The 12,051-nt window shown below is 37.7% G+C and overlaps 2 protein-coding genes across 2 annotated transcripts; both read left to right on the top strand.

Moving 5' to 3' along the window:
- The first annotated feature begins 2,291 nt into the window (after positions 1-2,291).
- On the top strand, positions 2,292-4,595 carry LOC133744562 (uncharacterized). The gene has a single exon (XM_062172653.1). It carries the CDS (start codon positions 2,292-2,294, stop codon positions 4,593-4,595), a length of 2,304 nt encoding a protein of 767 aa, XP_062028637.1.
- A 1,916-nt stretch (positions 4,596-6,511) lies between these two features.
- Positions 6,512-7,767, top strand: LOC133744560 (uncharacterized mitochondrial protein AtMg00810-like). The gene is made up of 2 exons (XM_062172652.1): positions 6,512-7,250; positions 7,658-7,767. Exons 1-2 carry the CDS (start codon positions 6,512-6,514, stop codon positions 7,765-7,767), a joined length of 849 nt encoding a protein of 282 aa, XP_062028636.1.
- Positions 7,768-12,051: the final 4,284 nt, after the last annotated feature.

Raw genomic sequence — 12,051 nt, 5'->3', positions numbered from 1 at the left:
TTTTATGTAGTATAGTTGTCAAATGACAACTCGATACAGATTAAAAACATCGTGTTGGTTCAATCGGTCTAATTGAATAGAAAAACTAGAATATACCAAAATCATAAATCCTAACTTAATTCGATCTTCATTATTCCTAAATCTTAAAGGATTTTCAGTTTACTTATCCATTAGAATCATGCCATTAATGCCATACATATTCTAATTACACGGATGAGTTACAACTTGAGACGGATAGATTATATAAACAATGTATACACTACTAAAAGATAAAATATATGTAAACGGTAACAGACAAACCTCTACCAGTAGACACCTTTGAAGATTAGCATGATTGGAGACGCATTTTTTAGCTCTTCAATTTGCCTAATGCATTCTAAGATTAATGACATCAATATTAATTATTCAGTCTCTGAGAAAGTAGTTTCGCTCAAAAGTAAGAAATCCATCCTGGTGTGATATGACGAACCTCCACCATTCTTTTAATTGACAGAATATTAAGGACTTGTGTCCCTCTTTTGATTTTTGAAGTGAAAAATATATGCAGGAAGCCAAAATTCGTGGCGGAAAACTGTACTATCTAGCCATTGTCACAAACCACGAAAAGACCTAGCATTGGAACAATTTGGTTTGTGATCCTGTAAGGCTGCGATATTCCCCTCTCTTTATTAAAATATATTCATGTTGGTATATATACCTTCCGGGCACAAGTATCAGAAGCACAAAGCTCATCTAACCACCAGAGAATAGCAAAGTACCTGTAAGCGGGATTCCTGATAGGAAACTCAACCGCCCACATTGGGTGCAAAGAAACCGCATCTCTCCAAATCCTCTACAAATGGGTCATCTCCAACGCCCCGAAAAGGCAACTGTTTACTATCGCTTTCCATTATCTTTATCTTATAACGATACTGACTTAGGCATCGGAGCCTCGAAGACCGGCATACCCAGTCTTCCCTCTGACCTCTATTTATTTTACAGATAAACGAGACCGATAGCGATAGTGATAAAGCGAGATACCTCGTGATTCCGCTGGACTAGACCTCCATCTATACAGCTGAAACAATTCCGATAGATTTTTATTCATTATATTTATAATTGTTATACCGTCAAAAGAAAAATTATTATTAAATTATATTTTATTTTTACTAGCCAACCAACACCGGTTAATGTCCCTATGTATAAATAACATTCTTAAACCACAACAAATTCCACACATGAGAAGCCAATCTTTGGATCGAGTACATCTACAATTTCTTTAAAGATTAGTAGTAACTAGTGGATATCTTTAGGCTTAAAATTTCTTTTTGCATTCTTGACTGTGATTTTGATAATACAATAATATTTTTTATATAATTTATACTTTTCATTTAGACATCTCTTCTAATTTTTAACTTAACTTCTTTTTTCTTATTTTTCTTAATATAGTGAAAAAATGAAGTGTGGTGCAAGTCATTGTAAGTACTTGGACTACTCCCTTCAACACATGATTTCCTAAGATCTCAAGGAAAAAGGATATGCAAAGATTTAGGAGAGTACCTCTCCTAACTGCTCGGAGAATCAAAGGAATTAAAAGGCAGATCACATGAAGATAAAGATCTCGAGATACATATCATTTTGTGCATGATCCTAAATTGATATGCATTGATTTTAATTGATCTTAAAAATCTATTTTCGGATACATATCCGATTATGTGTTCAAAACAGTTTTAAATACCTTTCCATGTCTATCTCAATCAATGTTTAAGATGATTGATTTGAGGGGGAGTCCTTGTCTTCTATAAAAGGTTTTGAAACTGCATTATGGACGGAGAGTTTTTTTTTTTTTTTTTTTTTTTTTTTGATTGAGAATTTTTAATTGTGCTGCATAGTCTGCACTAACTGTTTTACAAAACTCTCATTGTTTGTTTAATTGATTGATCATACTACGTGTTCACTGCATTCATCACTTACATATGTGATTGAGATCAGTGAGGCTTCAAGACAAGATTGAATCTGAAGACGTGTCCAGATTTCTTCATCTATACATAGTGTTTCATCATTGTTTAGAATAGATCTTTTACAGTTGTGAACAAGTTAGCATTGTTGCTAGTCAATGTGGTTGTGTTGAATACCACTACTTGTGATCTGTAACGATTTGATTCATATTGGATTTGACTATCGTGTTGGCTACGTTAAAAGCCACGCAGTGAAGTTTCCTCAGTGGAGAGGTTTACACTGCGTAAGCAATTGCTTGTGTTTTCATTTGGTATCAGAGCGGGTTCTAGAACTCTCTAGAGATCCCAGGAAAGATGGAACATTCACGTGATAGGGCTGCTGGGGGATCTATAAATAGTCCTCCATGGTTCGAAGGTGGATGTGAAAAATATACTCAATGGAAAATTTACATGAAGTCATACCTCTATGCTCAAGATGAACACGTGTGGAACATCGTAGAAAATGGCTGGAATGTACCTATGGCAAAAGCAAAAGAAGAAGGCTCTTCCACTGCCACTCCCAAACCAAGGAAGGACTGGACTGAGGAAGAAGTTCATGACTTGCAAGCAGATTTCAAGGCTAAGAACAGCATCTTCACAGCCCTATCGGAGCAAGAAAAACTGAGGATAAGTCATTGTGATACTGCCAAGCAGGCATGGGATCTCCTACAGACTACCTACGAAGGAAATAAAAAGGTACGTGCACAGAAACTGCAAGCACTGATTTTTGAATTCGAAACCATGACCATGGCAGATGATGAAACCGTGGACGACTTCCATGGTAGAATTCTTAAGATTTCCGGTCAGTGTCGCAGTCTAGGAGCACCTTTTGATGAAGATAAAATAGTCAAAAAGATACTCAGGGCTCTGCCAGAAAAATTTCACTCAAAAGTCACTAGCATAGAGGACTCTTTTGATATAGATGATTATCCACTTGATGAGCTCATCGGAAATTTGAAAACCTATGAGATGAGGTTAAAACCTGAGAAGAAAAACAAGGGTGTAGCTTTCAAAGCTGTGAAAGAAATTGAAGAGGAAGAAGGATCGCTGGACCTAGCTCTACTGACAAAGGAATTCAAAAAATTTCTCAAAAGCAAGAACTCCTCTAAAAACGCAAATGCTCCCAGAAGGAATAACTATACTGGCAGTGGTAGCAACAATGACTACAATGGTAAGAGTGGAAGAGGAAGCTTCAAAGGAAATCAATCAGGAAAACCAAAGTGCTATGAATGTGGTGGTTTTGGTCATATATCTACTGACTGTGGAAATAGGAAGCTTGGAAACAGCAACAACAAGTCTCTCCTTTCAACTTGGAGTGATGATGAATCTCAAGAAATTGAAAATGTGGCCCTTGTATCATCACTGTTGCCTGATTATGAAAGTGACGAGTATTTCTCTGATGATGATGAAACAAATGTCCGCTGCAAACAACTCTACAAAGCTTCAAAGGCTACTCTGATTAGAAACTTGAGCTTGGAAAAAGAAGTAGACTTCCTGAGAACTGAAAAAGAAAAGGTGGAGCATCTATTCGAATCCTCACAATCTGCATGGAAGTTGGAGAAAAGCAAATTCTTGAGTGAATCAGCAAATCCACAAAGTGACCAAGAGATACTGACGTGGAAGACTGAAAAGAATGAGTTTCTCAACAGGATCAAACTACTAGAGCTGGATGTTAAAGGACAAAGAGCCTTGAACTTGGAATTGTTGGCGAAAAATGAGTCTCTACAACACGAGTTAAAATTAACTCAAGAAAGATTCATCAAGTTCGATATCAGTTCCACTTCCATGTCCAAGTTGCTCGGATCAGGAAAAGCTCCTCATGATACATGTGGGCTAGGATACACTGGAGAAAATTCCAAAAGCACCAAGTTCGTACGAGCCTCAAAACCATCTGTAGAGCAGAAAGATGTCTCCATTGATGATCATGTCAAAAGTATAAAGGAAGATAATTCAAACCAACACCTTCAGGTAAAACTTGACCAAGAATCCCCCACTGGTCAACCCAGGTACGCAAACCCTAGAACCTTTATTCCTACTTGTCATCACTGTGGTAAGATTGGCCATATCAGACCTAGATGTAATGAACGGTTTTCAAACTTAAAATTTTCTCAAGAAAAATGTACTGTTGAAACCCTACAGGTTGAGCTTAAAGAACAAAAGGAACTTATTAACAAATTAACTGAAATTGTTTCTAAGAAGAATCCTCAAGCTGAAAGAAGAAAAGATGTCTGGACCAGAAAAATTGAAAGCAAAAATCATAGGTCCCTTGTTAATGAAACTGATGATACATGTCTTTTTGTTTGTGCTAGCCAAACTCATCAACGCTCTCACATTGAGGCAACTTGTTTAGTAGCTTTAACTGCATTAGCTGACAAGCGACGAGATTTTTGGTATGTTGACAGTGGTTGCTCAAGACACATGACTGGAGACAAAACCTGGTTTACTTCATTTGAGGATGAAAATACCACTGGATCAGTCACGTTTGGAGATGGGAGGAAAGCTAACATTCTAGCTCGAGGTACAGTAAACACTCCAGGTATACCTAACCTTAAAAATGTGTTATTCGTTGAAGGATTAACTGCAAATCTGATTAGCGTCAGCCATTTGGCTGACGACTAAGAAGATGTATGGTTTAACAAACAGAGATGTTTGGTCCTAAATCAGAAAGGAGAAAGTATCATGGGAGGTAAGAGATCTGTCGATAACTGTTACCACATTCAAGCTAATGAATCTTCTAGTTTGCAGTCTTGTTTGTCTGTTAAATCCACAGAGGAAACCTTTGAAATTTGGCACAGAAAGATGGGACATGTCAACTATCAGGACTTGCTGAAATTATCTTCCAAACAATGTGTCCGAGGCTTGCCAAATTTAAAAGGTAAAACTGACAAGATGTGTGGAGACTGCAAGGTGGGAAAGCAAACTAAGGCACCTCACAGAGTGATAAATTCTGCAACAACCACACAAGTATTGGAGCTATTACACATGGATCTCATGGGACCAGCTCAATCTGAAAGTCTTGGAGGTAAGAGCTACATACTAGTGGTTGTGGATGATTTCTCAAGATACATCTGGGTAAACTTCTTAAAAGACAAAACTGAAACGTTTGAGTCCTTTAAGAATTTGAGTCAAAAATTAATCATTGAGAAACAGTCATCTAATAACTGCTTAGTGAGAATAAGATCAGATAATGGAACTGAATTTAAAAATGCCTATTTTTCTAACTACTGTCATGAGCTTGGTGTGTCACATGAGTTCTCAGCTCAAATCACTCCTCAACAAAATGGGATAGTGGAAAGGAAAAATAGGGTATTGCTAGACATGGCTCGAGTAATGCTACATGCTGCAGGTTTAAGCACAAACTTTTGGGCTGAGGCGATTAGCACTGCTTGCTATACAATAAATAGAGTATTCCTCAGACCAGGTACTGATCAAACTGCCTACGAGCTGTGGAAAGGTAAGAAGCCAAATGTTGGACACTTTCATGTGTTTGGCAGTCCTTGCTACATTCTACGAGATAGAGAGCACCTCGGTAAGTTTGATGCTAGAAGTGATGATGGGGTGTTCTTGGGGTATTCTCTGAACAGTAGAGCGTATAGGGTTTACAATAAAAGAACTCGTGTTGTGATGGAATCCATTAATGTTTCTATTGATGATCAATGTGTGAAACAGGACGTAACATTTGCAGATACCTCACCCTTCTCGGTCACACCATCACAGATTACTGAAACATCATCTGAGGAAGAGGAAGAGGAAATCCATGACAACATTTTTGAACCAGCTCCCACCCAAAGAAGAGTGTTCAAGCAAGTTCAAAAAGACCACTCCACTCAAGATATCATCGGCAATCTAACAGATGGTCCGATAACAAGGAGAAAGGCTGCAGTTCAGGTAAGTTCCTTCGAGGTAAGTGAAGAGAATGTATTACTGTGTTTTATTACCGAAAATTTGGTAAGCATGAACATTATATCTCATTTTGGTTTTGTGTCCATCGTTGAACCAAAAAATATTAAAGCAGCTTTGTTGGATGATAACTGGATTAGCGCTATGCAGGATGAACTGAATCAGTTTACTAGGAATGATGTATGGTACCTAGTACCACGACCTAGTAAGTGCAATGTTATAGGAACTAAGTGGATTTTCAGAAATAAAAGTGATGAAAAGGAAAACGTGATTAGGAATAAAGCCAGACTAGTTGCTCAGGGATATTCACAGGTTGAAGGACTTGACTTTGACGAGACATTTGCTCCTGTAGCTAGGTTGGAATATGTTAGATTACTCCTATCCATTGCTTGTCATCTCCGGTTCAAATTGTTTCAAATGGATGTCAAAACTGCCTTTCTGAATGAATTTCTTCAGGAGGAAGTTTATGTAGAACAGCCCCTGGTTTCCAAGATCCACACAACTTAGATCATGTCTACCGGCTCAAGAAAGCCCTGTATGGGCTAAAGCAAGCTCCTCGAGCCTGGTATGAGAGGCTATCCACTCATCTTGTGGGAAAAGGGTATACTAGAGGATCCATAGATAAAACATTGTTTATGAAACAAACCAAAAATGACATTATCATTGCCCAAGTGTATGTTGATGACATTGTGTCTGGTTCCACCTCTAAATATCTTGTCAAAGAATTTCAATCTGTCATGGAAAGTGAATTTGAAATGAGCATGTGTGGTGAACTAACATTTTTTCTTGGATTGCAAGTAAAGCAAATAGACACAGGTTTATTTCTCTCTCAATCAAAATACGCTGAGAACCTGATCAAGAAATTCGGTCTTGCTTCCAAGAAGACAGTGACCAACCCCATGAGTACAACTGCCAAGTTGAGCGAAGATCATGAAGGAAAATCAATTGATCCTACCCTCTATCGAAGTATGATCGGGAGTTTGCTCTATCTCACTGCAAGCAGACCTGACATCTCTTACAGTGTGGGCGTGTGTGCTCGATTTCAAGCAAACCCCAAAGAATCTCACATGGATGCTGTCAAAAGAATAATCCGCTATGTGGCAGGTACAGTTAATTGTGGCATTTTCTATACCTTCGATACTAATGTAGAAATTGCAGGCTATTCTGATGCTGACTGGGGAGGAAATTTAAAGGATCGGAAAAGCACTTCAGGGGGATGCTTCTTCATTGGCAACAATCTAGTTGCCTGGCATAGCAAGAAACAAAACTGCATCTCCTTGTCTACTGCAGAAGCTGAGTATGTTGCAGCTGGCAGTTGCTGCACGCAAATGCTTTGGATGAAGCAAATGCTTCATGATTATGGCTTTTCTCAAGGTAAGTTGTCTGTTTTATGTGACAATACAAGTGCTATAAACATTACCAAGAATCCTGTTCAACACTCTAGAACAAAGCACATTGATCTTAAATATCACTTCATTCGGGATTTAGTTGAACAAAATCTACTTGAGTTAAGCTTTGTTCCCACTGAAAGTCAACTGGCTGATCTGTTTACTAAGCCACTCGATACTGCTAGGTTTGAGATGTTAAGAAATGCACTTGGGATTTGTTCCAAGCATTAACACACACGAATGTCTGTCCACTGTAGTTTGAGAAAATATTGATCTTAGTGTACCTTGACCATTGTCCTTAGTGAATCATACTATCTTCAGTTAAGTATCCTTCGTCATCATGTCTTATTCTGGACATTTAACTGTGTACTCATGATTAGCTTCTTACATCAGGCAACGTTGTTATGCACGGCACTTATAAACTTTATGTGGTGGCATGTTTCTTGGTTATTGACAAAGAGAGTCTTAGTATTGTAGGAGAACTGGCTAAATTGCTCAAATAAGCTCATTCCCTCTTCTCAAAGTAATCAGGTCCTAGTTGTGGTAAACTTTCTAGGATTTGCAAGAAACGAGAATGGATAAATCATATCACACCTCTCAAAGTAATCAGGCTCTGGTTGTGGTGAACTTTCCAGGGTTTGCAAGAAAAGAGAAGGTTGTAGATCAATGTATGTACCTTGAGAAACTATGCACATATACTCAAGACTCTCTCCATGGAGCATCCTTGTTATGCTTAGTACCCTAAGATCATCTGATCTGGGAGCTACTGAGACATGTCTTGCTACATGAGTATATGTCGTTACAAAATAAAGAAGTCTATGACTCAGAGAACTAAAATTCTTGGGAAAAATGTTTCCTATTTCTCTTAGGAGAATTCGTGAGCACAGTTCCTATGTTCAGTCTTTCTTCTTTACTACGACTCTCTCTCTCACTAAACTTGTCTCTAAGCCCCACATCTTGCTTATAAACTCTTACTCATCAGTCTATTCTTTGAAGTCTACGCATGAGTACCCACTTTACTTGTTGATAGAATACATCATGATTGATACTCTGACGTATAGTTACTTCCCTAAGTGATTAATGCTCTCTGTGCTTTAACTATGCTATTTTTTCTCCTTCAACATGACCAATGCATTCCTTGCTTGGATTCTCAATAAGCAAATTGATTGTGAGATTTAATTACAGATTGTGAAGATTTCGCATATTTTTTTTCCTGCTCTCTCTCTCTCTCATTAAGTGCCATCTGGTTGATATTCATTGCCTTATTGGTTAAGTATAGGTTAAGGGGGAGAGATTCATTGCATGCGTATCTTGGAACCATAATGAATCATAATTTCTCTCCAATTTGCACACGCCTTCTCAAACTGACTTGTCTCTTCAGTTTCTCAAGACCTACTGGTTCATGATATATATCCTTGGTTATCTCTCTCGGATTTCACTCTGGTTTTAAGTATGCAGGCTCCTTCTCTCACAGTTTCTCTCACCATGGTTCGCACCAAAATAACAACTCGCCTTGGTGGACATCGCCGCCTGCCACCTCCAGAGGAAGGCCGTCAGGCTGCTGCCAGAGCCGACATTCTCCATCCCGGCATGCAACGTGAACGCAGTCGGAGCCCCCCTCTTCGCCCCTCCTCTTCTGGTGCCTCTTCTGCTATTCCTCCTCCTCCTGTCTCTCTGGATAGTCTCCGTGACCAGATCATGGTGGCTGACTGGCGCATTGCCTGCCTTACTACGGACATGGACGACATGCATTCCCTTCTAGTTCGTACTCGTCATGCTCTGACCACACTCACACAGGAGATCTGGAACATGCAGCGTCACCCTCCCGGGTTTGACGCTCCCCGTCCTTCCGACGTCAGGTCGGAACCTATTACACCGGAGGAGAGCTCCGCTTCCATGGATGACGAGGAGTTTCTGGACAACGTCACCAAGCTTTGTGAGGAATTTGATGTGCCTTCCCATTCAAAGGGGGAGAAGTAACTTTTTTAATTTTTCTGCTTTTTATGATCTCTGCAGTTTAATTTCTATCAAACAATATTTATTTTTGCTTGTTGGGTTGTAAGTGCATAAGCACAGATATTTTTGGATGCTTTTTATTTTTAAGTAACTTTATCTTGGCAACCTGGACAGGAAAAGGAAGGAAACTGATTCCTTTTTCCAAGTCGCACTTTTTTGTTCACATTATATGTATGTTTGTTTAAATTCTAACATGCAGGAACATCAAGAAGAAAAATTGTCATGTGTTGAATGGGATTGCCCAAAGGGGGAGATTGTAAGTACTTGGACTACTCCCTTCAACACATGATTTCCTAAGATCTCAAGGAAAAAGGATATGCAAAGATTTAGGAGAGTACCTCTCCTAACTGCTCGGAGAATCAAAGGAATTAAAAGGCAGATCACATGAAGATAAAGATCTCGAGATACATATCATTTTGTGCATGATCCTAAATTGATATGCATTGATTTTAATTGATCTTAAAAATCTATTTTCGGATACATATCCGATTATGTGTTCAAAACAGTTTTAAATACCTTTCCATGTCTATCTCAATCAATGTTTAAGATGATTGATTTGAGGGGGAGTCCTTGTCTTCTATAAAAGGTTTTGAAACTGCATTATGGACGGAGATTTTTTTTTTTTTTTTTTTTTTTTTTTTTTTTTTGATTGAGAATTTTTAATTGTGCTGCATAGTCTGCACTAACTGTTTTACAAAACTCTCATTGTTTGTTTAATTGATTGATCATACTACGTGTTCACTGCATTCATCACTTACATATGTGATTGAGATCAGTGAGGCTTCAAGACAAGATTGAATCTGAAGACGTGTCCAGATTTCTTCATCTATACATAGTGTTTCATCATTGTTTAGAATAGATCTTTTACAGTTGTGAACAAGTTAGCATTGTTGCTAGTCAATGTGGTTGTGTTGAATACCACTACTTGTGATCTGTAACGATTTGATTCATATTGGATTTGACTATCGTGTTGGCTACGTTAAAAGCCACGCAGTGAAGTTTCCTCAGTGGAGAGGTTTACACTGCGTAAGCAATTGCTTGTGTTTTCTTTCACTTGTACTAATTGATCATCTAATTTAAATTGTTGTTCCATCTGGTGTTTTCAGTCATCTCGCCATCTATATTAAGATGATGCACCGAATGAGAGAAATCAATGTAAACACTCTCCTGCTCACTTGTCCAGTGAGACCCTTCCTAATCCTTTATTCATAGATGCACGAGACATGATGAGAATCTTAGTCCCCACACTAACAATAGCACAAGAGCATTTCCACCAAGCTAATGATGTTGCTTGTAAACAACATGCAAGGTCTCGCTCAAATGATGGTGTGTTTCATTTTGAAACACCACAGCATGCGGCTTCAAATATTCCACGCATCGGCCCTCATTTAACTTCATCTACTCACCTACAACCAAAAACAGTTTCAATTAGTGGTGAGACTGATGTTCTTAGCACTGCTCATTATCATGGAGACCAATATGCTAAAAGTGAGGGAGAAGTTTGTAGCATGACATCTAAGAAAGCTGGTTCTACAATCAATAAAGATAATTTTAAAAAAGAAGCTAGTGAAGGAGATTGGTAGGGAAAAGATGGTTTGTCATGAAGAACACATGTAAGCTAAGAGTCCTTTAATGTATGTTAAAAATAATGTCAGTTTATAGTGACAATTTCAACTTATGGTAGTCTAGTTTTTTATTTTTTATTTTTTTTACATTGAGGGTAGTCTATTTAATCATGTTGTGATTATATTTCCTTTGATATCATGAATCTACTGCTCTTAGGGCCGAACTTGATCAATCAACACTTAATAACTTGCAAAAGAGTCAAACATCCTTATATAGAATAACTCAGACAAAAAAAAAAAGACTGAATTAATTCTAATAACTAGATTTGGTAAACATACTAAAATTAAGCTTCATTACATTACACAGTACCTTGCACACATTGCTTCAATTGATCAATTGATTGATATAAGCTGAAACTAATGAACCCAAAACAAATTGAATCAGCCTCATTCAATATACACAAAATGAAACATCGTTTTACAAGTCATAAACACTTGAAAACTGGAAAAATCATGGTTCACCTTCGGAACAAATTTGGTCTTCTACTGTAGGAATGTTTGTCATATCCCATCTTGCCTTTACTTCATCATCCTCCATCATTGACTATAAAAATGAGCTTAGTTCTATAAATATCCTTGCAACATATTCAGGGAGAGCATAACAGATAGCTTAGGGAAACAAATACTGCATTATAATATGGTTATCATGTCTTTTAAGCCCTATTAACTTTCTCTCTCCAACTCTAACACATTTAGCAATGTTAAAGGTCATTCCATCAGGAAGCTTACTTGAAGCCAATACTTTACAAATCATGGTCATGTTCTCAGTCTTCATGTTTACTTGAAGCCAATACTTTACAAATTATTAGCCATAAGGAAGCTTACTTGAAGCCAATACTTAACAAATTATTAGCAGTCTTTTTCTTTTTTGATTTTGCTGCTTTGTCAGGGTAACTATCAAGTATTTTAGCAATTTTGGTCTTAAGTTTAACCACCAACAAGTATCAATGTCCACACTCATGACCATTACATGATAGAATGATTATCTGCATAATATCGTATTATTATATGTATTGCAGTGCTAAACCACCATCACACGTAATTTGTGATAAACTGCACCTTGTACTAAATGCATTTTGATTAAGATAAAAGTATCCATACCCTTTTCATTCTTTTAATTTAGGATCATAATCAATTAGTCTGCAG

This window comes from Rosa rugosa, chromosome 4, assembly GCF_958449725.1.
Source record: "Rosa rugosa chromosome 4, drRosRugo1.1, whole genome shotgun sequence".
Lineage (NCBI taxonomy): Eukaryota > Viridiplantae > Streptophyta > Magnoliopsida > Rosales > Rosaceae > Rosa > Rosa rugosa.
This window is presented reverse-complemented; position numbering and strand designations above follow the sequence as displayed.